Source organism: Mytilus edulis, chromosome 7 (assembly GCF_963676685.1).
Source record: "Mytilus edulis chromosome 7, xbMytEdul2.2, whole genome shotgun sequence".
NCBI lineage: Eukaryota > Metazoa > Mollusca > Bivalvia > Mytilida > Mytilidae > Mytilus > Mytilus edulis.
Genome location: NC_092350.1, coordinates 28939903 through 28966660, shown reverse-complemented (window position 1 = coordinate 28966660; position 26758 = coordinate 28939903). Strand labels below are relative to the sequence as shown.

The window sequence follows — 26758 nt, the reverse complement described above, 5'->3', positions numbered from 1 at the left end:
AAATATATCATCTTTATATTTTGCCCTGTCGTCAGCATTCCGTATGGTCACATTTTTCTAAAAAGTCGTTTTAATGACTAGTAGTATATTGGAAAGTTTCAACCCCCTTTTCAAAATGAAAATGTGTGTAGGTTTGTTTACATTTAATTGAAATATTGTTTTCTGAAGCTATTTTCATCTGTCAAAATATTCTATTCAGTATTTTATTTTCTTCTAATCTATAAATTTGCTAAAGTTTTAACTGTTTAAAATTGAGGTAATTTTAAATGGAAATTCTGACACAAACTTTGGTTTCTTTTTCAAAGCAGTCATTAAAAGTATCCCATATATTTTAAGCATATAGTTTTTCATAAAACTAGTTACTGATAAAAATTTCGGAACCTAAATAGGAAAAAGCCCTAAGAAATCAATGGAAAAAGAATAGAGTAAAAAACCTAAATATCAACCCGGAACTTAATCACTTACCTTCCGTTACATTTTGCGTATTAGTCAATAATTCGCTCTCAACTGATAAAGGGAAAACGGTACTATTTATTCTGCCATAGGCGACAATACTAACATTTTCTAAATTTACCAGTTTTTATAATAAAAACCTGGATAAAACAGTTATGTGTGGTGTTAGTACTTTATTACTGTATTCTAAAACTTGAAGCCAAATAGTATCATGACCAATTTCCAACGGAGCTTGTTTATGTTATCCATGCCCACCGTCATTTTGCACCAAATTTATGAAATTTTGGAAGCCTTTTCGAATAATTCTCTAGAAAATATTTCAATAGGTTTTAAAATGTATATTGTTAATTTACACACTGCAGTTATTCATAGATAAATAAAAAAAATATATTGTACCCTTACATCCAATCACAGCGCTCCTAAGTTGACTTCCTTCACCTGTCTTGGGTACACAAAAGGCCAACCTAATGCTGGGAAAATGTAATACTACCGTTTTCCCTAAATGACATTACTACCTTATTGCCTATTATTTACAAATAGTTTCATTAAAGTTCACTAATATATGGCATATACTTTGTATACTATGTTTATATTCTACTTTGTTTTGTTATAAAAAACTTAAATATACTTTGTCAGAAAAGTCGTATTGTTAAAGTCAATATAATTGACGGATAGTTTCAGTAAATATTCCGCGACATGTACGATTCGTCAGGTCCGTTGAAACTTGCTCCGTCAAGTACAAAGAAAAGACAAAAGTCGTTAAAGTTTATGCAGTGCTTAAAATATGACAAAGCATGGACTTAAAGTTTGAGTCAATTTACCAGTATAGGGAAGTTGACTTGTGTATCTGCAATGAATTAAAGATTGGATGAGGTGAACATCAAGGTGTTTCATGCGATAGTTGTGAATTTGAAGAACTGCAGACAGTTAACCATCGTTCATGCTACAAAAGTTACACAAGTAAACATAATTGTCCCCCTTTAAGAGCGATGAAGCTTCTAACCTGACGTTTTATGACGACAGACAATTATCGGACTGTTGTCCATTAGTTTCGGGTGTTTGTACGCGATCTAGAATGCAGTCGTTCATCAACTGGAGCGCTTGTATATTTTGTTGCAACAAAACATTTTAGAAAGAAAGAAAACTACGCAAGTTGGAATAGATGAGCGTATTGAGAACGTTAGAAAAGTTAAACCCGGCCACATTCTGTATGTGTCTTTTGGATCAAGAGACTGTAATGCCGTGGTTTTCGCTGGTTTCTATATACCTGTGTACTATATTTGTTGTTTTTTTATTTTATTTTGTACATTAATCAGACCGTTACTTTTACAGTATGGACTACACTCATTGTTGAAGACCGTACGGGACCTATAATTGTTAATATATGTGTCAGATGGTCTCTTTTGGAGAGTGGTCTCATCGGCAATCATATCAAATCTTTTTTTTTTTATGAAATACTTTTGAAGTTTGTGGTACGTTACAGGGAGAAAAAAAGGGGGAGGCATTTTTACGAAACCGATTATGTAATAGACATTAAACAAAGTAAAATAAACAACAACAGATAATACTATTGAAACAGCAATAATTGTGAAAAACCAAAAGCAACGGTCTATAAAGAAAATCAGAAGTATCCGCAAATTCAATTTGAGGTCACTTTTGACCGTAGTGTTCTATTGCTTTGGTTTGATACCTCACCCAATATGAAAGTTTAAAAAATAATTTTTAAGTATTGTCCTTCCTCACACTTGATTTTTACCTGAAACTGAAGTTATTTATAAGGTTATGGTGCTCTAAACATTTTATGGTTGGAAAACTGAATTTTTTAAGTTTTGTTTAGAAAACGTCGTTTTAGGATTTTTTGGGATGAAAAAATCTTAATAATTCAATTTTATGTATAAAAACAAATACGACTAAAGCCAAAACAGTATCGCTTGTATTAATGTCGAGTTGATAAATAGAAAAAAAATGTCAAAATTGAAACCCTTCAAAATTTTCTCAGATTTGTACAGATGACCTTTGACCTCAATTTGAAAAAAAATGTGTGAGCATATCAAGTCTTGACGACAGGCATATTGTTATAATACAAGGTTTTCTCTTTCCAATGATATATTTTATAGGTGTGTGTTCGGTGGGGAGATTTAATTAACAAAAATCTGCCTTCAGTCACCGCACTAATAGCGTACACTAAATGCTAACAATGTTAGTAACATGTTTTTTTAAAGCATTGTGGATTTTTTCTTTTCAACGATCTTACACTTTCAAATTGGATATGGTGGTATAATCTAAACTTTTAATAAAACTTATTTCGGTAAAAATCGGGATAACAAATTATCCAGAAGTTCTTTTAGAAAAAAATCAAACTTTCTGTCGATATGTACATCTACATAGTAAGTCCAAACTGGCTTCAAATGCAAATTTTCTAATGTCAATTAGAAAATATATTTTAGTTAACATACTAATGGAAAGGAACAAATCTTCACCATACATAACGAGCAATCAATTTAAAGTATTTTAAAGTAATTGAAACTAAACATAATAGGTTTCATCCATGAATTCATTTGGATTTAAGTAAAGTGCTGGCTGCTCATCATTGTTGTCATGTGCAGGTGGAAGAAAGGTCCACTGATGTATGCCCTGAGGAAATCAGGTGCCTACAGGTATCTGTCATGTACATTTGCTAAGTTTAAGTCACAGAAATCACTTACTTCAATACAACAACATCGCCCATTCTAAACATGTCTGTCTTTCCAAATTCATATTGCAGCAAAGATTGACGAAACAAAAGTGTCTCAATTCCAACAGACATCTGGTAATTGCACGAATCTATGTCTAGAAACAGGGATATAGTTCTATTTATCTGAGCAACAAATATGCAGCAATCTACGTGAGTACATGCTTCATTCAGGTAACAACTAATTGGTCCTCTTAGTTTTGGTAAAGTATTCCGCTGCAGACGTTTACATTCTGAAATTGAGTAAAACATTTGAGCCATTATGGAAAAGTAAAAAGAATATACCATTTATTTTTTCTTCATTAAGTTTTATATACTAAAAAGTAAAATGACAAAAATACTGAACTCCTTTTAAAAGAAAATTACCACAGAAACTTAATGTGCAAATATACAACTTTTTCAATAAAATAGTCGCGTTTATGAGCAATTGCCCATGATTCATTGAGAATCAAACCTTTTCAACAGGTAAGTTTTATATGCTACATTTATTTGAATCGAACGAAATAACAGAAATAAAATATTTTGAATACCACTAGAAAATAATAATATATTAAATTATAGGGACAGAAATTCAGCCTTCCAACAGGTCACCCTCGAACCGCTCAACGAAGTAATCATTAACTGTTGAAGGTGTTGCACTCTTTGTACCATTCTGACCAAATAGCTGCGATGTCATACATCCTCCACAACCAAATAGATGCCCCACATCTCAGGGTTGTTTTTGTCTAATAATTTTTTCTGGTAATAAGAAGTCCTTGAAAAAAGTTCTTACCATCATTCCATCCAATTGAATTTGCCAATAGAAATGGACTAGTAAGTCGATTACACTGTTCTTCATTTAGATACTTAGCTATTCCTAATTCCTCCAGCAATCTTGTTAAAACAAGACCCTTTACAGAACCAGACATATCATTTTCTAATTTAAACTTCTCCAAGGAAAACCCTGAAAAAATACTATGTAAACTTATTTAATATCAAAGCTATATGTACGCATAGACCAAATGTTATTTTGAAATAAACTATTAACAAAAAGATGTGGCTCATCTGTGTCACAATTTTACCGTATACAGGAAAACTTAGAAATTGCAAAATTTTAACTTCCGAAAAAAATCAGAGTCAATAGACCATAAGCCAATGCATATACAGCTACCTTCAAAGTATCATAGATTTGATATTAGTAATTCTACATGCAAAAGTAAATGTAGTATGTCATTTTCGAAATATAACAAATTGCAAATTGTTATCATATATACTGAACCAAAAATAGCAAAAATGCATTAAAAAAAATATAATTTCGAACTCATATATTAATGCAAAAATATAACTCAAGACCTTTTCTATGATACTAAAATAGCTGAAAGCTAAAGCCATCGATTTAGAATGATATAACTCACCTTTTGAATTTCTGTTTTTGGACCAATCACATTGGTATTTCGGAAGTTTGGTGTTTTTGAAGATAGGTACGTGTATCAAACAAGAGCCTTCAACTTCTAAACAAACACTGATGTTCAAACTCAACAGGAACATGTTTTCACCAGCCAAATCATATACAGAAAACCTGAAAGATTTGAAAGATAGCCATGATTAACAAATAAAACTTTTTTGAAGAAAACATACTTCTACTTATTTAAAATTTTTATATAAATATAAAACGACTACTTAACTTAGTTTCTTACTCATGTTACTATTCCTATTAATGATTGGTTATATTAATCTATACCGTTTTTGTCTGCAAATATGCATAACTTGGCTTGCTTTATATTCCTTTTTAATTTAGTTAGAATTATGGGTTTCGAATGTGTAGAGTATACATAGAACGTGCTTTGAACACTGCCCATAAAAATATTTTGATTGATTACAAATATAAAAATGATGCACTGATATATAGGAAAGAAAAATCTACATACTTTATTTAAATATAGAATGCGTACGTGTATGTAGAAGACAGCAAATACAGAACTTTTATAAACATTTGAAAGAAAACTTACCCTAATCGAATAACATTTACTAACGTTATACTTTCTTTTTGTCCTGAAAAATAAATTAATTGAAACGATAAAAGACAGCACTGAAATGCACATAAACACGGACAAACTTCTATAACTTTAAACCTGAATGTTCTAGAGAAATAAGTTTTATATTCAGATCGTTAGAAGTCTACCTAATAAAAACCTATTTTTCTTAATTTATTATCAAATTAGATTTTGACTAAAAGTGTGGAGTCTAGTCTGTTACTGAACACATTTTCTTCTTATCTTACCTAAATATTGGTTTGTCTTGTTCAGTTGCTGTCTTTATGAACTTTTATCTATCAACTCTTTTGATAAAAAACTTACCCCATTTGTACTGAAGCAAAGATATTTCAAATGATTTTCGTTCTATACCAACACTAAGCTGCATGAGACAATAATCCAGTATAATGAAAACATTAAAGGTTTTCTTTATTTTTCCTACTTCTATACAACATTTTATCCCAGTGCAGAGTTCTGATAAATGACAAGTTATACTGCTATGAATTCTGGGTAATGTCATGTTAACTGGACAATCTGAAAAAGTAAAAGCATGGATTTTCATTTGGTTCTTTTTAATACGACAATATAATAAGTATCCCTCTTTTTTTAACAAATTTCCTTAAAATATGCTAAATTTTTTACAGAATATGCTTAAAGTTGCACTAGCTACGAGATAAAAACCTAATATTTAATTATTTTTTTTTGCTCAATCAGTAATGAAATTCAAATAGTGAAATTATAATTCCTTTTTAGTAGTTTATAAGGTTCATTTTTGTCAAAATAAGCGAAAAAAAACAATATTGATTATGAATTATTCACTTGCAAGTGAATAATTCGACCTCATTGAATCCGTATTCATGTGATTTTTAATTTAACCCCTTAGCTTGAGATGGATAACACGTGAATTGTATGTGTAAAGTTATTTAAACAAAGAGAATGTCAACATTGAAAGTGAAACAAAGGTAACTCATTTGGTTGACTAATTTGACCCACAAATAAACATTCTAATACAGGAAAAAAACGATGATAAACATTTATTTTTTTATCTGTAATATATAATTAAATAGACCTAGTATAATTCAACAGCACATGTTATCTTAATCTATTTATATCTATATTTATGTTTACATAGCTTATATGGTCATCGGATGACTATAGAGGTCAACTCGATAAATAACTAGATGGCGTCTAGACTCAAATACACAAGACACGAAGCAACGTATTTTCATGCCTGTGCCTTGTTTATTGCTTTATTTAGACTTTTTTTAAATAGTTTGGATAAATGTTTTACATTGTTATAGATCAAATATGAGAATTTGATTACAATCGGTGAACCTGAATTTGACAGCTACAAATGTAGTGCCCTTTTAAAATTTGTATTCAGCTTTAAATAACAAAATGAATAATTTAAGGTAGGTATCCTAAATTCCAAAATTATAATTCAGTTAATTTATTTCTGTAAAATATCAAATAGCATCATCATTTAATTCAAATTGATACCGTTAATTTTATTACTACCACTTGGTCGATGCCTCTGCTGGTGGACTATTAGTCCCCGAGGGTATCACCAGCCCAGTAGCCAGTACTTCGGTACTGGCATGAAAATACCGATGTTTTGTGTTATTAAAATTTGTTGTTACAAAATATTAGAAATTATTATAAATAAAGGAATGTATCTCCCTCATGCAAAGCTCTGATTCCTTTCACGGATTTGGCTATACTTTTTGGACCTTTTGGATTATAGCTCTTCATCTTTTATATAAGCTTTGGATTTCAAATATTTTGGCCACGAGCATCTATGTATTGTCGAAATGCGCATCTGGTGCAAGAAAATTGGTACCGTTAATTTTATTACTACCACCTGGTCGATGCCTCTGCTGGTGGACCATTAGTCCCCGAGGGTATCACCAGCCCAGTAGCCAGTACTTCGGTACTGGCATGAAAATACGGATGTTTTGTGTTATTAAAATTTGCTGTTACAAAATATTAGAAATTATTATAAATAAAGGAAGGTATCTCCCTCATGCAAAGCTCTGATTCCTTTCACGGATTTGGCTATACTTTTTGGACCTTTTGGATTATAGCTCTTCATCTTTTATATAAGCTTTGGATTTCAAATATTTTGGCCACGAGCATCTATGTATTGTCGAAATGCGCATCTGGTGCAAGAAAATTGGTACTGTTAATTTTATTACTACCACTGGGTCGATGCCTCTGCTGGTGGACTATTAGTCCCCGAGGGTATCACCAGCCCAGTAGCCAGTACTTCGGTACTGGCATGAAAATACGGATTTGTTGTGTTATTAAAATTTGCTGCTACAAAATATTATAAATAAAGGAATGTACCTCCCTTATGCAAAGCTCTGATTCCTTTCACGGATTTGGCTATACTTTTTGGACCTTTTGGATTATAGCTCTTCATCTTTTATATAAGCTTTGGATTTCAAATATTTTGGCCACGAGCATCACTGAAGAGACAGGTTTGTCGAAATGTGCATCTGGTGCAAGAATTTGGTACCGTTAATTTTATTAATTGTAATTAACGAAACATTTAAAAATATATGTACCTTTGAGGTTCCAACCATTCACCGCTCCAGCATAAACTCCCTCAAATCTATTACACTGTTCATCATTCATATAATTTGTCAGACCAAAACTGTTCAGTAATTCATTCCCTAAAGCAGTTGTCAAACTCTGTCCTATTTCTAATCCTTTATCCTCCATCCATCTTATTAAAGAAACATCTGAAACATAGTTTTTAAATTTCTTTCTGTATTTGTTGACCCAAATTTTGTCGTTTGAAATGTTGGCTCTTAGACGTACCTATAGACTATCGTTGATCAACTCAACGAAATTGATTTACTCGCTTGAGCCGGGACGGCGAAAGTGATAAAAGCAATAGAGTTGAGACGACCAGCAATAATTTGTTTATCGCTATTTTACTTATGCCGATGTTGTCAATTTCATGTCATTTTCATTGAAAACGCCACGTTGCTTCTTAGTTTCTAGCGATAATTTCATATCACTCAACTCCGCTGAGAAGGAAAAAATCATTTAGCAAGATCAAAGAAAAATATCGTAAAATAGCGATAAAATAATATATTGTCCTTATCTATGAAGAACTATTTCATAATTCCATAAAATGTAATGAAAATTGTATACATGTCACACAGTACATGTATATCATTCTGACATGAAGCTATATAGAAAAATTCACGGAGCTCTAATCTACATGTATCTGTTTTTTTTGTTTTAAATGCGACACAAAAATTTCACATGTCTATGACGTTTATAATATATTAGTATTCAGTAAACAAGAAGTTGATAAGTTTCGACTCCATACATAATATTAAGTTGTGTTGTCATCGAACATATTTCAGAAAGCTCTGGTTTATAGTATCTAGAATAATTGCGACAAACAGTCGGACGGTCAGACAGATGTAAAACATTTCATTCCTCTTTTAGAGCAGGGGTATTGTATCTATAATGTGTTTTAACAAAAGGTCAGAAAATGTGTCCATCAATTGTGACTCAATGAACGAGCTGATGGTAAAAAATATTGCATTGGTACTTTATCATCCAAACAAAATAGACACTTAGTACAGATACATATATGACAGTACTCGTAATGACAGCTTGTTCAAAGTTAATGTCAACTTATAAAAATAATCATGCATCTAAGACTAAGACACGCATGTTCTCACTTCCTGAATTGAATTCCATTTTCATTTCACACAGAGGTATTGGTATTAGCTGAGATTTAAGCACATTTTCTACTGGATGACACACATCTGGTTCTAAACAAATGCTAAATTGCAAATCCCAAATGATCAGGTTTTGATCAGACAGTAGTTCAATCTTGTATCTTAAAGTAAAATAAATAGGATTATCAGCAAGTTATGTAGCAAAAACCTCTCTGGTCAGATACTGTAAATTCTAAATGCTGTATTGGTTATTAAGAAACCAGATAATTCAATCGGATTCAAGTACATTATGATGTAAAATCTAGCTTGCACAAATGTAAAATACAATTTTGAACAGCAGTATATAGAGAATAATACATACGTACGCAAATTGTAAGGTAAACCCTGTGCTTTGGATAAGTGATTGAGCATTTATTTTAAGGCTTGTGTTTAAAGGCCCTTGTGCTGATATTTGTGTCTCGGGATGATACGACATATGATACGGATTTTGCCATGTTTTATACGCTTTATCATATATTTCAACAGGAGAGTTATATTATATGAACTGTTCACTAGGTTATCTTCAGTAACGGTTCTTCTTGTGTCTTGTTTTAAACTCAAGCCTTAAAAGAACTGCTCAATGACCTATCCAAAGCACAGGGGTTACCTTACAATTTGCGTACTGTTGTTTTAAAAATATTTTGTTTATTGTTGTATTTTTTTGTGTTTTGTATTTTTTCAGTTGCATTTAATGTGCCAAAAATTATGAAAACTTGACGTTCGTGACGTCACATGTAGTGCCAAAAATAGTAGGGGTTGTGATAAAGGGTAAAGGTGTGATAAAGGGTATGCGATAAAGGGTAGGGGTGTGATAAAGGGTATGCGATAAAGGGTGCGCATCAAAGTTGCGCGATATGAATAATGGATTAAACAGCAGGCTATTTATCACATATTCAAAACTACTGTATTTACTACTAAACATATGATAAACTGTTATATACTGTATACTTAATTAAATATCTAAAATTTTCATTCTCTCACATTTTCCTGATTAATGAGAACGTTCTATAAATTTATATCGCACTATACTGTATTTCTTACTAAAATATTGATATTCAAATTAAAATTGCTTTTAGCCACTTCATTTGAGCTTTCATTGATAGTTATCCCATGGCAATATGAATCAATACCACATCTCTTTATTTTCATAGGTACACGTACATATAAATGTAAAAAACGAAATCACCCCGTATAACCCCGATACAAATGAATCCGGACGTTGACGCGTTCGAAGCGATAATCAGGACAACATTTGGTATGACAACAATTTCGAATGCCTCTCTAGAACTTATTTGAGTATATATAATAAATATGCCAGTGTGCATGTTAGTTTATTTATTCAATTATACAGTTGTTGTAAGTTTTAGATATTGTATAAAACGTTTGATAAAACTGCTAGATGCAAAACGCACAGACATGGTGTAATTTCATACGTTTTATGAGTTAAACAATGCTGAATATCTTTTTGTGCATACACCTTTGCATATTAATACCTTAAGCAATAATAAATAACTATACGTTGAATTACTATGTGTCTTCAAATGTTCTTTAGAACTTAGAATAAACGCAATATCATACTAAATAATTTTTCTCTTACTGTATTGTTCGTTTAATCAAATGTGTCGCGTTCGTTGTGCGTTTTTAAATAATCACTGTACAGTTCGTTGACAAAAACTGTCACAAATCACTTTCTTGTCAAGGAATTCGAGATGGTGGCGGCGACCCTTTTTCTGTATTTTATTGTAAATGTTTATCTGTTAACTTAGTCAAAGTAGTTTAACTTAAAATATCTTTGTCCAAAATTGCAATATTTAACCAGCGTGACGTAACATCTGATAGGAATGTTTCTATTGAAAATTGGGACTTTCAACGTTATTCCAGATGAAATGAACAGTTAATAAATATATTCCAGTAAAAATAAAGTTTCAAAAAGTATAGTACAGTCAATAAATCTTTAATGACTTACTTTTCACAATTTGAGACTCTTCCAAATGCCGATGTTGGTCCAAATTCGCCTAGACAAAAACAGACATAGGAACTCGTTGAACTTAATTTGCCGAATGCCATGGATGGCATTCCAACTGCTTTATTATTATTATTTATATATATATATATATAAAGCTTTGTAGATGTGATGTGGTGGCCAGTGAGACAACTTTCCACCAAAGTTTAAATAAAGTGGGTGTATAAAGCAATTATTATAGTCCAATGTACAACATTTAACAATGAGGAAAACCTATACATAAAGTCGGCTAAAAATGCCCCGATATAAAAAAAATTAAAACGATAAAACTAACGGTAATATTTTTATAACTTATGAATTATGTATTAAAGAAGAAGAAAAAGGAGTAATTTTAGTAACTGCTAGTTATTTCAAAGCGAATTACAACTAAGAAGTAAATCATGTATCTAAAGATTTATCAGTATATATCCAACGCTTTTAGGTAAAGACGTAATAAAACGCATGGACTTGTGCAATGCCAAATATAAACAGTATCGAGAGGATGTACTGTATTAGGAGTTCTCATAAGTGTGCATATATTGTACCAATGTTGAGTGATTAACCGGTACAGCATAACTTTCTATATTATAGCCAAAAAAAATTTATTCATGAAAGAATATGGTAAAGGATGCCGACTGGGAAATATACTATTAGATATGGTCACTTTGGGTTTTTTTTCCGACCGGCAATAAAACCTGACCGAAGTTGGCCACCCGTTTAGTTGTGTGGGATGTAAAAGTACGCAGTCACGTCCAGTCCGAATGGGAATATAAGATCCAATGTCTTGTGTAAAGAGAGTACTACGCTAACTACACTGTACGAACCCCTGCAAAAACTTTATGAGAGGTCCATAAATGACCTGCTGAAAGGCAACATTTGTGTCCTTATTCAATATACCTCATTTTATCCAGTGGCAGTCCAAACTTCCCTAACGTAATTCCGGAGTGCCTCCTTCCAGAACCTACATGTAGTATGTGTTGCTACTTTGTGCTTATCCTGAACATGCACGACATTTTTGCAAGTGAACGTTAAGCAACTAACAACCAGCCATTGCGTACGCGTGTCATAAACAAATAAAAGGTATAAAAAAGAAGATGTGGTATGATTGCCAATGAGACAAATATCAACAAAAGACCAAAATGACACAGACATTAACAACTATAGGTCACCGTACGGCCTTCAACAATGAGCAAAGCCCATATCGCATAGTCAGCTATTATAATAGGCCCCGATAAGTAAAAGGGTCCAGAAATTGTTCAGTACCAACTGCGAAACGTTTCATTTTTTATTGATAACTATTAAGACATGAAAAAAGAAACACAGCAAATGTCTGAGGTTAGGTTGATGATTGATGCTTTGCTCATCTGCATAATTTACCCATGACGACAAGGGTAACTGGGGAATATAAATATGGTCCCTTTGGTAATCTCCGAAATAAGTAAAAATTTGAATGAAATGCATATGGGTGGGTATAGACTTTAAGGTGCTTATAATAACCAGAGTGACCAATCATTTAGATTTTGGCACCACAGTAGAAAGACTGTAATATTTGAAGAAATTAAGCATAATATTTATACCTTAAAAATTAAACAAACAAAAAACATAATTGAAAAAGCAAACCAGTTATAAATAAGAAATATCTCTTCATCTTTATATCTTCACATAAAAGTAACTGTATTACTATTGATGGCTATCAGTTACGTGTTTATTGTGTACACATATTCTTTAGCCCTAATGTAACTCTATTGTAATCTATGACCCCTAGGACCCGCCTCTGAGATTCAGGCCAAAAGGCTTAACCTATAATCCATTGATTGTTTTTGATTGCTGTCTATATAAAAAAAAATGTGGTATTGAAACAACTCTTCGCAAGAGACAAAACGAAACAATGATGAACAACTATAGGTCACCGTACGGCTTTCAACAATGAACAAAGGCCATATCGCATAGTCAGCTATAAAACATACCGAAATGACAAATGTAAAACAGTTCATACGAGAAAACTACCGGCCCAATTTATGCACAAAACAGTGAACAAAAAAATATATTTAACCACTGAATTACACGCTCCTGGCTTTGGACAGCCACATACAGAATATGGTGGGATTAAACATGTTAGCGGGCACCCAACCCACCACCTAACCGTACATTAAATGTCGTATGGTAAAAACTTTCAAAAATGCTATCAAATTAGAAAGCGGACGTATGTATCTTTATGCTTAGCCATATTCCTACCAATTTACACTTTCGTATACATTTTCAAATTTCCCCCAAGAGTGTTTCGACAATATAACGGATATAATGTGTTGCTGTCTGTATGTTATGGTGGGAAATTATTATTTTCATACATGCATATTGGTTATAATCATACCAAAGCATAATGCAATACATGCAAAATTCCTTGAGAAACGCAATATTGTGTCAACGAAGTGTACAGTATAAAAAGGTGTAACGACAACGAAGCGTACACAACATGAAAATAAAGACACTTTAAAACGTGTATTTTTTTTCCTAGATACAACATATGCAAACGATCTTTATAAGTTTGTTAATTTATACTATGAAATTTTCAAAAATGTATGTTTTAAAAACTTTGAGGTACGAGAAACATTAAGTTTTGAATATTGAATACCAGGCACGTTTTATCGTTGAAATCGTCGTGCGTTTTTTATATTTGTATATAAAAATGTTACACATTTGAAAAACCTTTTAGTAACTAATGAGTATTATGGCAAAAAATATATTAGAGCAAAATATCTAAAGAATAGATATTGGATTTTCTTTAAAAGTGTTAATTCCTTACTGTCTGAACCCAGTGTTACACTGTGTGTTCGATTCGAACAGTCAACGTCCGGTTTCATCTGTATCGGAGTTATACAGGATGGAAATAGAGTCGAAATAAATAACATTCTGCTTTATACAAACATTACACTGTTCAATATGTATAATTTTCTAACTTTACAAAGTTAAATATCTAAAAATGTTATTACAATATTTTTGTATAGAGTACCTGCAGTTACATTATTACCCCTATATATCTGAATCCGACGAATTTTACTTGACACATACATACAAAAAAAAAATGGAATCTCTTAATTTGAACACACTCACATTGGTAAAAAAGGTAAGATATAATTTTCTTTTATAATGCCTTAATAAAACATGTATCAATGTTAATTTACCTATTAATAATTATAAGCACTAGCAAAATGATTGATTAAAATTCTAATTGCATGTCTGTATGTCATGTATTTGTATCTGTTGGATTTACATGAACATAAGAATGTTTGGCATTAAAATTAGAAAGATCATATCATAGGAAACATCTATAATACTAAAATTACGAGGTCCAATTTGTCAGCCGTCATCACTTAAAAACGATGAATCAAAAAATTCAACTTTATATATAACTAATATAGTACAATGCTGTTGATTAAAAATTACACCACTCCAGACCTTTTTGTTTCCACATAACTATTATTGCCAATAATTAAGAAGTTCCGGGTCGAATCCGATACCGATACCAATAGTATATTCAACTGTTACCTATTACCTTATCTGTACGTTCCGCATCTTACAGGCGCACCACCAAACGCTGTATTTAGGATTTAGCTATATAAACGGATCGTAATTACAGGGTTTACTCTACTTAATTCGATCTTTGTCACATTGTTCCCGATTGTAGTATTTTAATCATTATGACTTTCTAAGATGACAATACGAATAATAAAAATCTGGACTTAAAATAAGGCGTATAGGTAAGGCATGTACAGTTCATGTGTTGGCCGGAATGACGTAAAACAGCGAATCAAAGAATTCAACTTAATTTATAACTCATAAAGGACAATGCTGTTGATAAAAAATACTCCTTTCCAGGTCCTTTTGTTTTCCATATAAAATTAATAATATCAATAATTGATAAGTTCCAGGTCGACGGGTTCAAACAGAAAGATGTTGAAAGCAGAGAAAACTATGCATCTTATAATCGACATGACAATACCAATACTAAAATAAGGCTTATGCATAGTTATATTCTATAATTCAGTCACAGATCCGCGATACCACGGATGTGTTCTAGTGTTTTCTAAGTTTCAAGTTGATTGGACTTCAACTTTATCAAAAACCACCTCGACCAAAAACTTTAACCAGAAGCGGTAGGAACGAACGGACGAACGAACGAACGCACAGACAAGAAACCATAATGCCCACGAATGCGGCATAAAAATGATATGCAGACTGAATCAAAGTATATAGATACTGTTGAAATGTGGTTTTAAAAACTATCAAGAGAAACGGAAATCAAGGTTAAATTGAGAATGGAAATTGGAAATGTGTCAAAGAGCCGATAACCCGAACAGAGAGCAGACAACAGCCGATTGTAGCCAATGGGTTTTCAATGCAGCGATAAACTCCTGCACCCGGAGACGTCTGGCCCCTAAACAAGTATGTATACTGTCAGCTACTGATTGATAAACAAGAATTAAATAAGGAAAAGATAAAAAGAAAAGCATCCAATATTGTAAAATACACACAAGCTTTCTTAACAATATGAAGAGGCTCTGACTAAAAAGTCCCACATAAAAAATCGACAAATATTTCGACATTATAAATAATATGTGAATTTTCGTTCAACAGGCAACACGCTGACATGAAGTCTGTTTCCAGTTTACACAAGCTCTCATTTGAAGTTCACAGGAAGAAAGCCTCGCTACACTGACTGATTGACAGATATATGGAAGGACAGAGTTAAATCGTTGCAGTTTTTTTTCGATCAGCTGTACATAATTAATTATCACTCACATGATCCTGATTACCTCCCGAAGTCTCACTTCTCTAAAATCTCCTGTAATTATAGGAAGGAATATAGATAATTCACTTAAATAATAAGTTAAAATTAAACAAAATAAACAATCATGAATATTCAATCAAATGTTGAATTCAAATTGTATAAAGAAAAGAAAAAAACTAGGGAAAAATTGTTAAGTTGTTTATAGTTTTTATCAACAGAATCAGCATATTTCTAAATAAACTGAATAAATGCATCGGCTAAAAATCTCAAATAATGCTTAATTGTTCTTACCCCAAATATAATTGGAGAACGGCAGTTCAAAGTCCAATTTTTCTATAGCTCCTTTAATGATAAATCCACATGTATCCACAGACATATGAAAGTTAAGCGTTAAATTCAGTAAATTGAAGTCCATACAACAGTCAACAGCTGTGCAAGATGCTGATAAGGAACATGATAAATACTTCGGTAATTCAACAAGGCCTGCACTTGAAAGATGGGTACAATCTTAAATAAAGTAAAAATTAGATAAGAAAAACATAAAGGAATGATTGTTCATTACAAAACTAAATACAATAAAATTGAGAATGGAAATGGGGAATGAGTCAAAGAGACAACAACCCGACCAAATAAAAAACAACAGCAGAGGGTCGCCAACAGGTATTCAATGTAGCGAGAAATTCCCGCACCCGGAGGCGTCCTTCAGCTGGCCCCTAAACAAATATATACTAGTCCAGTGATAATCAACGCCATACTAATTTCCAAATTGTACACAAGAAACTAAAATTAAAATAATACAAGACCAACAAAGGCCAGAGGCCCCTGACTTGGGACAGGCGCAAAAATGCGGCGGGGTTAAACATGTTTGTGAGATCTCAACCCTCCCCCTATACCTCTTACCAATGTAGAAAAGTAAACGCATAACAATACGCACATTAAAATTCAGTTCAAGAGAAGTCCGAGTCTGATGTCAGAAGATGTAACCAAGGAAAATAAACAAAATGACAATACATAAATAACAACAGACTACTAGCAGTTAACTGACATGCCAGCTCCAGACTTCAATTAGACTGACTGAAAGATTATGATTTCATCATATGATCATCAGGCACAATCCTTCCCGTTAAGGGTTTAGTATCATACCATCATAACATATATGAGAAGAACATAACCCGTGTCATGCCAACAACTGTTTTTAGAATAAATGTGTTTAGTTCCGATGCAAAGACCTTATCAGTGACTCAATATTAACGCCAAAATATGCAATCTTTAATGACTTAACAACAGTATCGTAATTATATCCCTTCTTAATAAGTCTATTCAAAGGTTTCGTAAGTTTCTGAGGTGAATACTGACACCTTTGTGCTTTATAAAGAATATTTCCATAAAAAATTGGATGTGAAATACCTGAACGTATTAGAAGTCTGCATGTTGAGCTATATTTACGAATGATGTCTTTATACCGATGATAAAATTTAGTAAATGTTTTGACTAGTTTGTGATATCAAACACCCTGGTGTAATAATTTTTCAGTAATACATAAATTTCTCTCGTTAAAATCTAAAACATTGTTACATACACGAGCGAATCGTACAAGTTGAGATATATAAACACCGTAAGATGGTGACAAGGGAACGTCACCATCTAAAAACGGAAAATTAACGATAGGAAATGAAAAATCATCCCTTTTATCATAAATTTTAGAATTCAGCTTTCCATTAGTGATATAAATATCAAGATCGAGAAAAGGGCAGTGGTCATTGTTAGTATTAGCTTTATTTAAAGTAAGTTCAAAAGGATAAATTTCTGTAATATACATACTGAAGTCGTCATTATTGAGAGCCAAAATATCATCCAAATATCTAAAAGTATTATTAAATTTGTTTATCAGATGTTGTTTCGATGGGTCTTTGCTTATTTTTGTCATAAATTCTAACTCATAACAATACAAAAACAGGTCCGCAATAAGTGGTGCACAGTTAGTCCCCATTGGAATTCCGATAATCTGACGATATACGGAATCCCCAAAGCGAACAAAAATGTTATCTAGTAAACATTCAAGGGCATATATAGTATCAAAGCATGTCCAATTAACATAGTTTTTTTTGTTTATTGCTACTAAAAAATGACCTAAAAGAGTTTGAACATATATATTCACATTCTGATTTTTTGAATGCCCATTTAATTAGGTGTTTGAATTTTTTCTTAATGAGAATGTGAGGCAATGTGGTATACAGGGTAGAAAAATCAAAACTTTGAACAGATTCAAAATCACCAATATAAGCATGCAATTTATCAAGTACTTCCAACGAGTTCTTGACACTCCAAAAGTAATTTATTCCACTATTTTAATTTCGAAGGCCTTATTTGAACAATTTATTATCAGGTTTTTAATTGTACCAAGTGTGCTGGTAAGAAGAATAGACAATTTAGTAGTTGAACAATGGCTTGAAGACGAAATAAATCTATATTTGTAAGGGGTTTTGTGTAGCTTCGGAAGCCAATACATAGTTAGGACTTTCATTGTATTTGGCTCTGCTTGTATTTACCATATGACGAATTTCTTTTTACATCTTTACTATGATATCTGTTAATACAGATACATTTGTTGTGATTATATAAATTTGTTCTCTAAAGGCATAATAAAAGACAAGATAGTTTGCAGTAGAAAAAAAATATATTCATCAAGGAACTTTGATACACATAGTAATATCTTTAAAAAAAATTGACAATACTACTATTTCAGTTCGACTTATAATTGCTGGTCAGGTTAACAAAAAATATTCTCTCTAAGATTACTGTGAATTCGTATAGCTTCACATCTCGTCTGCCTACACAAATTTCGGTGATTGAAGAATATTGTAGCCTTACATCATAGATAAGCATGGAAAGTATTGTTAATTCATCCTTTTTAAGACGCGGAAATGGGCGTAACAAATTGAGAAAATATCATATTTTTAAGCAGAATTATGTTGTTGAAAACTACTGTAAACTGTTGATGCCTTTTTGTCAAAGAAGCGCCTTTGTAAAATTTAGATGTGGGGTGGCTCCTATTAGACTGGCAACTTGAAGGTATGAATATTTGCCGCTGGAAGAGAGATGATGTTTTAATTGTTTTAATACGGTTGAAGATGAATATCATGTTATTTTATATTGTCCTGTTTATAATGATCTTCGATAAGTTCTTTTTATTGAGTCTCTTAAAATTGATGAAAATTTTAATAGTTTTACAGATTGTCAGAAAATGGTATTTTTAATTTCGAAATATGATATTATAAAATTATGTGTCCAAACCTGTAATTCTATTCTGAAAAGACGCCGAGAAGTTTTATATTGTAAATAATAATTGAATAATTATGTTGTATTACTTTATCATTCATGTTTAATGTTTATTATGTACATACGTATTGTTTGAGTGGCTTATCGTCTCTGATAAATCTGTACAGATTGACTATTGTATACAAAATATATCTTTCATAAATGTATTGTGTAATTTTATAAATAAGGTGAGACGTAAATAAAATATTAAATTGAATTGAATTATAATATATTACCTGATTTCCATCCTTTGACAGTTGGTAAATATTTCGAATCAGCACGTTTACATCCAGGAAAGCTGATATGTTTGTCTAGTCCAAGCTGCTGTAAAAGTAGTCGTACTTGAGATGTACTCAACTTTCCCGACACGTCATTACTGCCAATTTGCTGAATCCAATTATTTAGAGAAAAATCTTTAAAAAAAAATATATGACATTAACATATTTACTACGATTTATGCATTAATGGGACAAAAACTTTTATTTTTGGTTGCTATGAAATTTAAACATATATCCAATTTACAAAAAAAAAATCGTAAGTAACAATTAATAATGCATTACTACTATAAATGTATCAGCATTATTTTCGTAGTTTAGACTGAACTTAATGTACTTTTCATACGAAGGACCTCCAAAGACTACCAACAGGCATATTACCAGATAAACATTAAAATAGATAGAAAAAACAGACAAAAACAACCAATGGTATTATGACGATTTTTCTAAGTCTGCTTGATAAATGTATCATGTTATATCTTTATGTTTTCCTTGTGTCTCCATCTTTTAATGTTCAATGTTGACAATATGTTCGTTTCTTAACTGAACAACATTTTTATCACATGATTGCAAGCCAATATTTCGTCGGCTTACATTGTTGAAACTGTCAGAAACAAACTGAGAGATAATAGCGTAATATTATTTCTTTATCAAGCATCAAGATTTGAGACAAAACACACTATGTTTTGTCTAGTTTGTAAAGCATGCCCTTTAATAAATGCATACCTTTGTGTAATGACATTTTTCATACAATAATATTCAAATTTGAAATTATTTCATTTGTTTTATTTAAAAACAAAGTTTCAACTAAAATTGCAGTGTATTGCACAAACCGCTAAGTAATTCTGTTAATGTTAGTTGAATGATTAGTTAGAATTCTAATGAGACAAAACTACAGGTATCTGCTTACTTTTTAAATTAAACGTAACATCAAGATCACAAACAATCTGTCGAAATTGTGTTGAGTCCAATATTTTAATATCGGGTACACAATTTTCACCATCAATTAAACATGCCATGATTGACAGGTCAATTATATATATTTTTTGTCCTGGTGGTTTTCTAATTGAAAATCTGAAATCACAAAATTTAAGTGTTTTTATTTTCATGACAAGTATTTACATGTAAATGAAGAAATTTTACATTTAATATTTAATGAAATCATTTTCTATAGAATTGGTATTGTGATGAATTTTCTGAAATGTAGATTTATAGTTACAAAGTATAAATATATGGTACTTCCTATTTCAAACTGTTTGTAATTTTCCATCTTTACCTGAACAGCGTGTTATAAGTTTTATGCAAAATCTAACAAAAGTCTGTTTTAAAGACTACATGTATAACCTTTAATAAACATGGTTGATATACATTTGATGTATTCACATTTTGTTAAAACAAACCTAGTGTCACGTGAATTGTACATATATCTTCCTGTATCGATTTGAATTAGCTGTACAACAGCTTATGTAAATATATACAATTAAGCAAACATGTAAAATACATTTCATGTGAAAAACAGGCGGAAACCTGGTTAAAATTAAACAAAATAAAATCTAATTCTTTGTTAGAGAAGTTGAAAAAGCAAAATCTGTGTATTTGATTGTTTACACTGATTTCTATAGGCTTTAGTAGACAAGTTCTATAAATTGAATAATTTATGAATTATGCATCTGATATAAGTGTTTTACTTGAATCATAGTATTGAGCTTCGAGATATGTGTAAAGTTTTTAAAATTATAGACAAATTTTAATAAAACAGTAGATTGTTGCATGTTCAAATCAATTTGGATCTCGTTTGAGCATAAGCATACATTTCCTTTCTCAATTTTATTTCGTCGAAATAACATCTACAGAAAGAAAAAAGATTGCTCATTCTAATTTATTAATTTGCATCTCTGTCCCCAGTATTTGTGTTTAAAAACAAAATCGACAATATTTGCATCCAAAAAAAAAAGCAGAGTGCACATTTTCATGTTCGGGCGTGTTTGAGTTGATGTTTCTGTTTTGAAAATGTATAAAACAAAAAAATGTTATGTATCATCTCACACCAGCTTCAATTAGTTAAGGCTACATGTTGAATTTTCTGTTATAACAGATAAAATATAGGGGTCAACCTTTCTAACGAGTCATATAAACAGTGTAGGTGTGTTCAAATAGCATTTTTTTTTTATAAAATTACTTGACGACGGACTTTTTAATTATATCTTTGAAATGAATAACTTAAAAAAAATAGTTTTTGTGAGTGTTTTTTATGTTTATTAGTCTATAACCCCAAAAAACTTTTAGTCTGCCCTTTCACAAAATATTTACTTCGATTTTTGTTTTTAATATTTTTGAATTTTCCAAAATTCCACCGGATAACTGGTCAGACAACAGGTTTAAAATGACTAGATGCAGAAAAGAACATAAAATGATGCTCAATAACTAGTAGATAAACATGACTTTTAGAATACAAATGGCATATACATGTAAGGATCGCAATAGTGCTATTTGGATAAATTTATCTGTTTTACGAGCTAAATTTCCAGCAGTTCAACCAAATAAAAAGATTGTTAAAATTGTAAAATTTGACTGGTGTCATGGAGAGATAATTTTGACGAAGTATAATCCTGTCTGAAAAGGTAATTGTGCATCAATGAACTGGACTTTTTTTTATCATTATTTGTTATTTAAATTATTTTCTCTCTTATATTTTAAATGAAAATAAAAAAAATATTGTTATCAGTTTATCAGTGCAATTTTTACGTTATAATACTCACTCTATCTTTATGACATTATTTGCTAATGATAGTTGAATCTTCTTTCCTGGAAAATGTCACTCAAATTTAGAAAGATTGTCTTTTCCTTTTGTATTAAGGTACTGTTAATTTACTAAGTCAAGTAGAAAACTCGCTGACTTTTCATTACATCCAACGGTTACTTTAACGAATAAATATTTTTTGGTAAAATATAAAAGAACGGGGGAAAAAAACAAATGTATGAAAGTATTCGTCGACAAGCAGTTGAACGTGTTGTGATTTTCTTGTAATTCAAATTATCTCAAAATAGTTGTCTGAGGGATTTGCAAATCGATTCGGATTACAAGTTATTACTGTCACGCTGTCTACGAACTAGGAAGTAATTACTTTTTATCTAAAGTCATTATTTTGGGTACTTTTAGGGACATATATGACTAACATTAGGTTCATAAAACACAAAAAGACACATTCAAAGTCCTGATTTCTATAACGTTGGTGTCGTCTGACACATCAAAATAGGGTTTATATGTCACTCCGTCACTTTTTAAGAGAAGCAAAAGATATCAAACGAAAAATCAAGCTCATAACTAAAAATAACCGAACAATAGACACACAACAGTTGGCAAAAAATCATAGAAAACTGAAGACTGTTCAACATGAACCCAACCAAACACCAGGAGTGTTGTCAGGGGTTGAAGTCATAAAACATGGCTTAGTGCTCGAAGCACAAAAATCATGCTCGAAACATGAAATTTGTATGAGTACAAAAACCTGTTTCGATAGTTTTATGACCGGACGGCCAAGTGCTCTACATGTCTCACCTGGTATGTTGCTTATGTATGTACAAACCAAGTGATAAGTATAATACAGTAGGTCACATTCGAGGTAAAGAAGACATGATTATGTTTGGATGTATCGGTCATGATCTTCGAATGAGATATTCCATTATGGTCTGCCAACATATGATTGCATTTTCAATTTTTCTAAAGGGGATTTAAATCTAACTAATAACAATGTTTGGTACAAAACATCTTTGTAATATTCGTCATAAGGTAATCCCTACACAAAGTCAGTAATACGACAATTGTTATCCAGTGTATGATGTTTTGGAGGATTTTATTTCACCTTTTGACTTCGGACTTTCCGTTTTGAATTTTTCTCTGAGATCGGTATTTTTTGTTCTATTACTATTTTCAACTAGGAGAAATCCATACATCATATGCAAACGCTGCTAAAATGTGACAACATGGAAATGGAAAGTTCTGAATTTTGAAACTAAAATCATCATCCATATATTGAAGTTTTGTTCTTAACTGATCCTATTTTTTCAATTTTTAAGTAATTATAAATGTGAGGCATACTGTTTGTATTTGTTATATCCTTTGTGTCAAATGCAATTTGGTAGATATTTCAACAAAATCACCAAGCTTTTTAAGCTACTGTTCGTATGAAGCGATAACGTAAAGTGTGACTGCTAATTTGTTTAAAATATAGACTGATGAAAGAGCAAACGGACACACAAAAAAATTGTAACATGTCAATTAAAAACTTGTTACTTCTTAATAATGCAGGGGCATTTTATATTATATTTGAATCATTCTGGTATGCACAATTACTTGCTACAATTTAAATGGTATGTTCATGCATTTTTACAAATGTGAGGTTAAGATGACTAAAAACCCAAGTTTATTCCCCCCTTTTCTACATAGGAAAATGTATATTGCAAGATATATGACAATTCTCCCCGGTTTTTTTTTATGAGTTTTTGCTTTTTATTTTGAAATTTGATATAGGACTTAAAGTTATGAATTTTCCTTAATATTCAGTATACATGGTATATTTGTTTTTTTACTTTTTCAAAAATACAGTGAAATGCAATGAATTAAAAAAACAGCAAGATCAAGCAATTAATCTGATGATAAAATAACATGATATATGTGTGTGTAGGCATTGAAACCAACATATAATCAAAGAAACAATAATCCACTTTAAAAAAAAATATTGTTGAGTTTGGAGGAATGAGATCTTAACATATTATTCATATTACATGATTCAAGTTTGAATATTTACATCTAAAGGTATATTGGCTTTTGTTTCTTATGGTTGGTGTCATATTGATATGAACCTACTATCTTCTCTTAATCTCTAGTTAAAAACTGTCAGGATTTTTTTTTTATATATGTATTATGTTATCGGTTGATGTCTCACTGAAATAAAGCAATAAAGTCTTCTACAAATATGGGTAGTAATGATTTCGTACATTGAACATAAAGAAAACGGAAATTCTTTATTGCTGACTCTTCACGAAAGTACTTTACAAACAATGTGTCATTATAACTAATAGTTAGGTGATGCAATAGCTTGCATTCCAAAACCTAAATCATAAAATATGATTTAACAAGAAAAATGTACTTACCCCATTCGTAGTCAAATAGAGATAAACTTCTATTTATTTTATTTATGCCATAAAATATGACATATTCACATGGATCAATTATAAGAAATGGTTCTAGCGTCAATCCGAAAACTGGTATAACTCCACAGCACTTTATCCCTGTGCAAAACTCTGTTAAATGACATGACATCATATTTTCAACGTCTGGTAACCTGAATACCCCGAATTTACATTCTAAAAATAAGATAATATATTTGAGAAACCTAAATGAAGAACAGAGTTTTTACATTTTTACAAGCTATTTATAATTCTTAACCTTTATCTTTATCCTTTAGGTTGCACTTTGTAAATACAGCTGTTTCTCAAAACACGCTTCTTTTGGGAGGTAATTGAATATTCATAGAAAATTGATTTTGTTTACATACTGGTTCCCAGTTATGCTCTCTGTGTTCCATATCGCAGAGACAGACCTTGGGAATGTTACCAGTAAATAAACACGTGCATATTGTTTACATTGAAATATGTGGTAACCTTTCATTCGAGGTAGGGGTAGTTTAGAAAATTAGTGTAGGTTTAAACTCTGAGAAGTTCAGGGCATATAAACGTTGAAAATATGCCGCACAGCCCTATATTTTGACCTTTGAAAAAAAATGTGGTGCATATGAACTTTCAATTCTAGGATAAGATTTTTTTCGAAACTTCATAGTAAAATTGGTACAGTTTTAGCCGTAAAAGGAGTTCCTTTGGGAAATTGCATTGTCAATATTTACAGAAATGCAACCTATAAATGAGAGCTTATGTTTTCTAACATACCATTTTGACTATATCAAGGTGAAAAAGTGTAATATAGCTAAAATTAGAACACTACAAATAAGCTTAATGACCAATGCTTAATGACTATTGCAATTTTGCTACAGGCACTCCTGGTTATGACTTAGATAATTATATGTTTCATATAAAGAGGTTTATTTGACAACATCATTTGATGATGATCTTTAAAGCCAATCATTCAGTTTGTGAGCTGTGATTTACATATTTTTACCATTATGCCATCCTTGAACACTTGGAATATAAGGTTTCCTCTTACGATCACACTTTGGACCCTCAAATAAGTGTTCTAGGTCAAGCTTTTCTAGTACATAATGTACGGCAGCTTCTTTCATCCCATCATGTAAACCTACAGATGTCTCCTTCATCCAATTTGATACAGAAAATTCTATAATAAGAGATTTAGACTTCTTTAAGAAAATGTAAAATCGCTAAATGAATTAGATGAACACTAATACACAATAATATCAAAGCATAACTTTATTTGAGCACACGGAAATTGATTTTTGGATTAACAAAATATTTTGCTAAACAATAAAAGTAGCTGAGTATTTTCACCCAAACCACAGCAAAATTGTCATATGCATACATATGTTAGCAGTCTTTTGCAAAATCATGTCATAAATCAAAACAGTTATCATTAAATTATACACCAATATACTTTTGGTACTGGTCTTTATATGCATGTCCTAAGCTAGAATCCTACAATCTAATGTTTGTTATTCGTTTGTTTCCTGATCTTCTGACATAAATCAGCCTATTGGTTCTTTCACCGTTTGTCATTAATGGAAGTTGAATCCCTTATCGCCTTTGGTAGAAAGTTGTCTCACTGGCATTCATAAAGAACCTCTATGTGTATGTTTGCACTAAACCATTGAGTTGTACTCACTTGTAATGTCTGTAAAATTTCTTGAACAAGACGGAATAATCTGGTTATTCAAAATATGAAATCCATTTTCTGGAATGCAGAACGTTTCTTCACCAATATTGAAACATATTGTGATCTGAACATTCACAATAATGTCATTGTTGTAATCTTTGTTCAAAGAATATCTGGGATAAAAAATGTCAATTGAAGTTAGGAAGAAATCATTAGATGTAATTATGATTATCTTTTCACTCTGACTTTATAGATATATATATATGTAGAAATAAACTGTACAGGTCCCAGCCCGGCCGGGGAGGAAGTTACGAACCGAATCTACTCTACCATAACCGTTTCATTTTAGTGAAACCATAACGTAGCCTAGCTTCAGACCATCGCACTTCAGCGTAACACAATCGAAGTTAAGCTTCAAACCATCCCACTTTAGAGTGACCAGCGTGATTCGAGGTTCCGAGTATACATATATACCTTAAAATTTCTATTTTTCATTTATTCTTGTTAATCATAAAATTATATAGATTGTTCAAAACTTGTATTGGTACAGAGCCTTATGTCAAGTTTGTTCATAAAAGATGCCACTGACGTGTT

The 26758-nt window shown here is 31.4% G+C and overlaps 1 protein-coding gene across 1 annotated transcript in view; it reads right to left on the bottom strand.

The window, feature by feature from the left end:
* The window catches only part of LOC139483066 (uncharacterized), a 37657-nt gene extending 11326 nt beyond the window's left edge, over positions 1 to 26331 (bottom strand). The window contains exons 1-14 of the mRNA XM_071267094.1: positions 26174 to 26331; positions 25499 to 25672; positions 24478 to 24690; positions 22083 to 22128; positions 20234 to 20397; positions 19285 to 19461; positions 16022 to 16237; positions 15742 to 15784; positions 8901 to 9061; positions 7764 to 7940; positions 5517 to 5730; positions 4579 to 4742; positions 3957 to 4127; positions 3159 to 3417 (exon numbers count right to left, since the gene is read on the bottom strand). Coding sequence (XP_071123195.1) covers positions 3159 to 3417; positions 3957 to 4127; positions 4579 to 4742; positions 5517 to 5730; positions 7764 to 7940; positions 8901 to 9061; positions 15742 to 15784; positions 16022 to 16237; positions 19285 to 19461; positions 20234 to 20397; positions 22083 to 22128; positions 24478 to 24690; positions 25499 to 25652 — 2159 coding nt within the window. The 5' untranslated portion in view covers positions 25653 to 25672; positions 26174 to 26331. The remainder of the gene's footprint in view (positions 1 to 3158; positions 3418 to 3956; positions 4128 to 4578; positions 4743 to 5516; positions 5731 to 7763; positions 7941 to 8900; positions 9062 to 15741; positions 15785 to 16021; positions 16238 to 19284; positions 19462 to 20233; positions 20398 to 22082; positions 22129 to 24477; positions 24691 to 25498; positions 25673 to 26173) is intronic.
* Between the last annotated feature and the right edge of the window lie 427 nt (positions 26332 to 26758).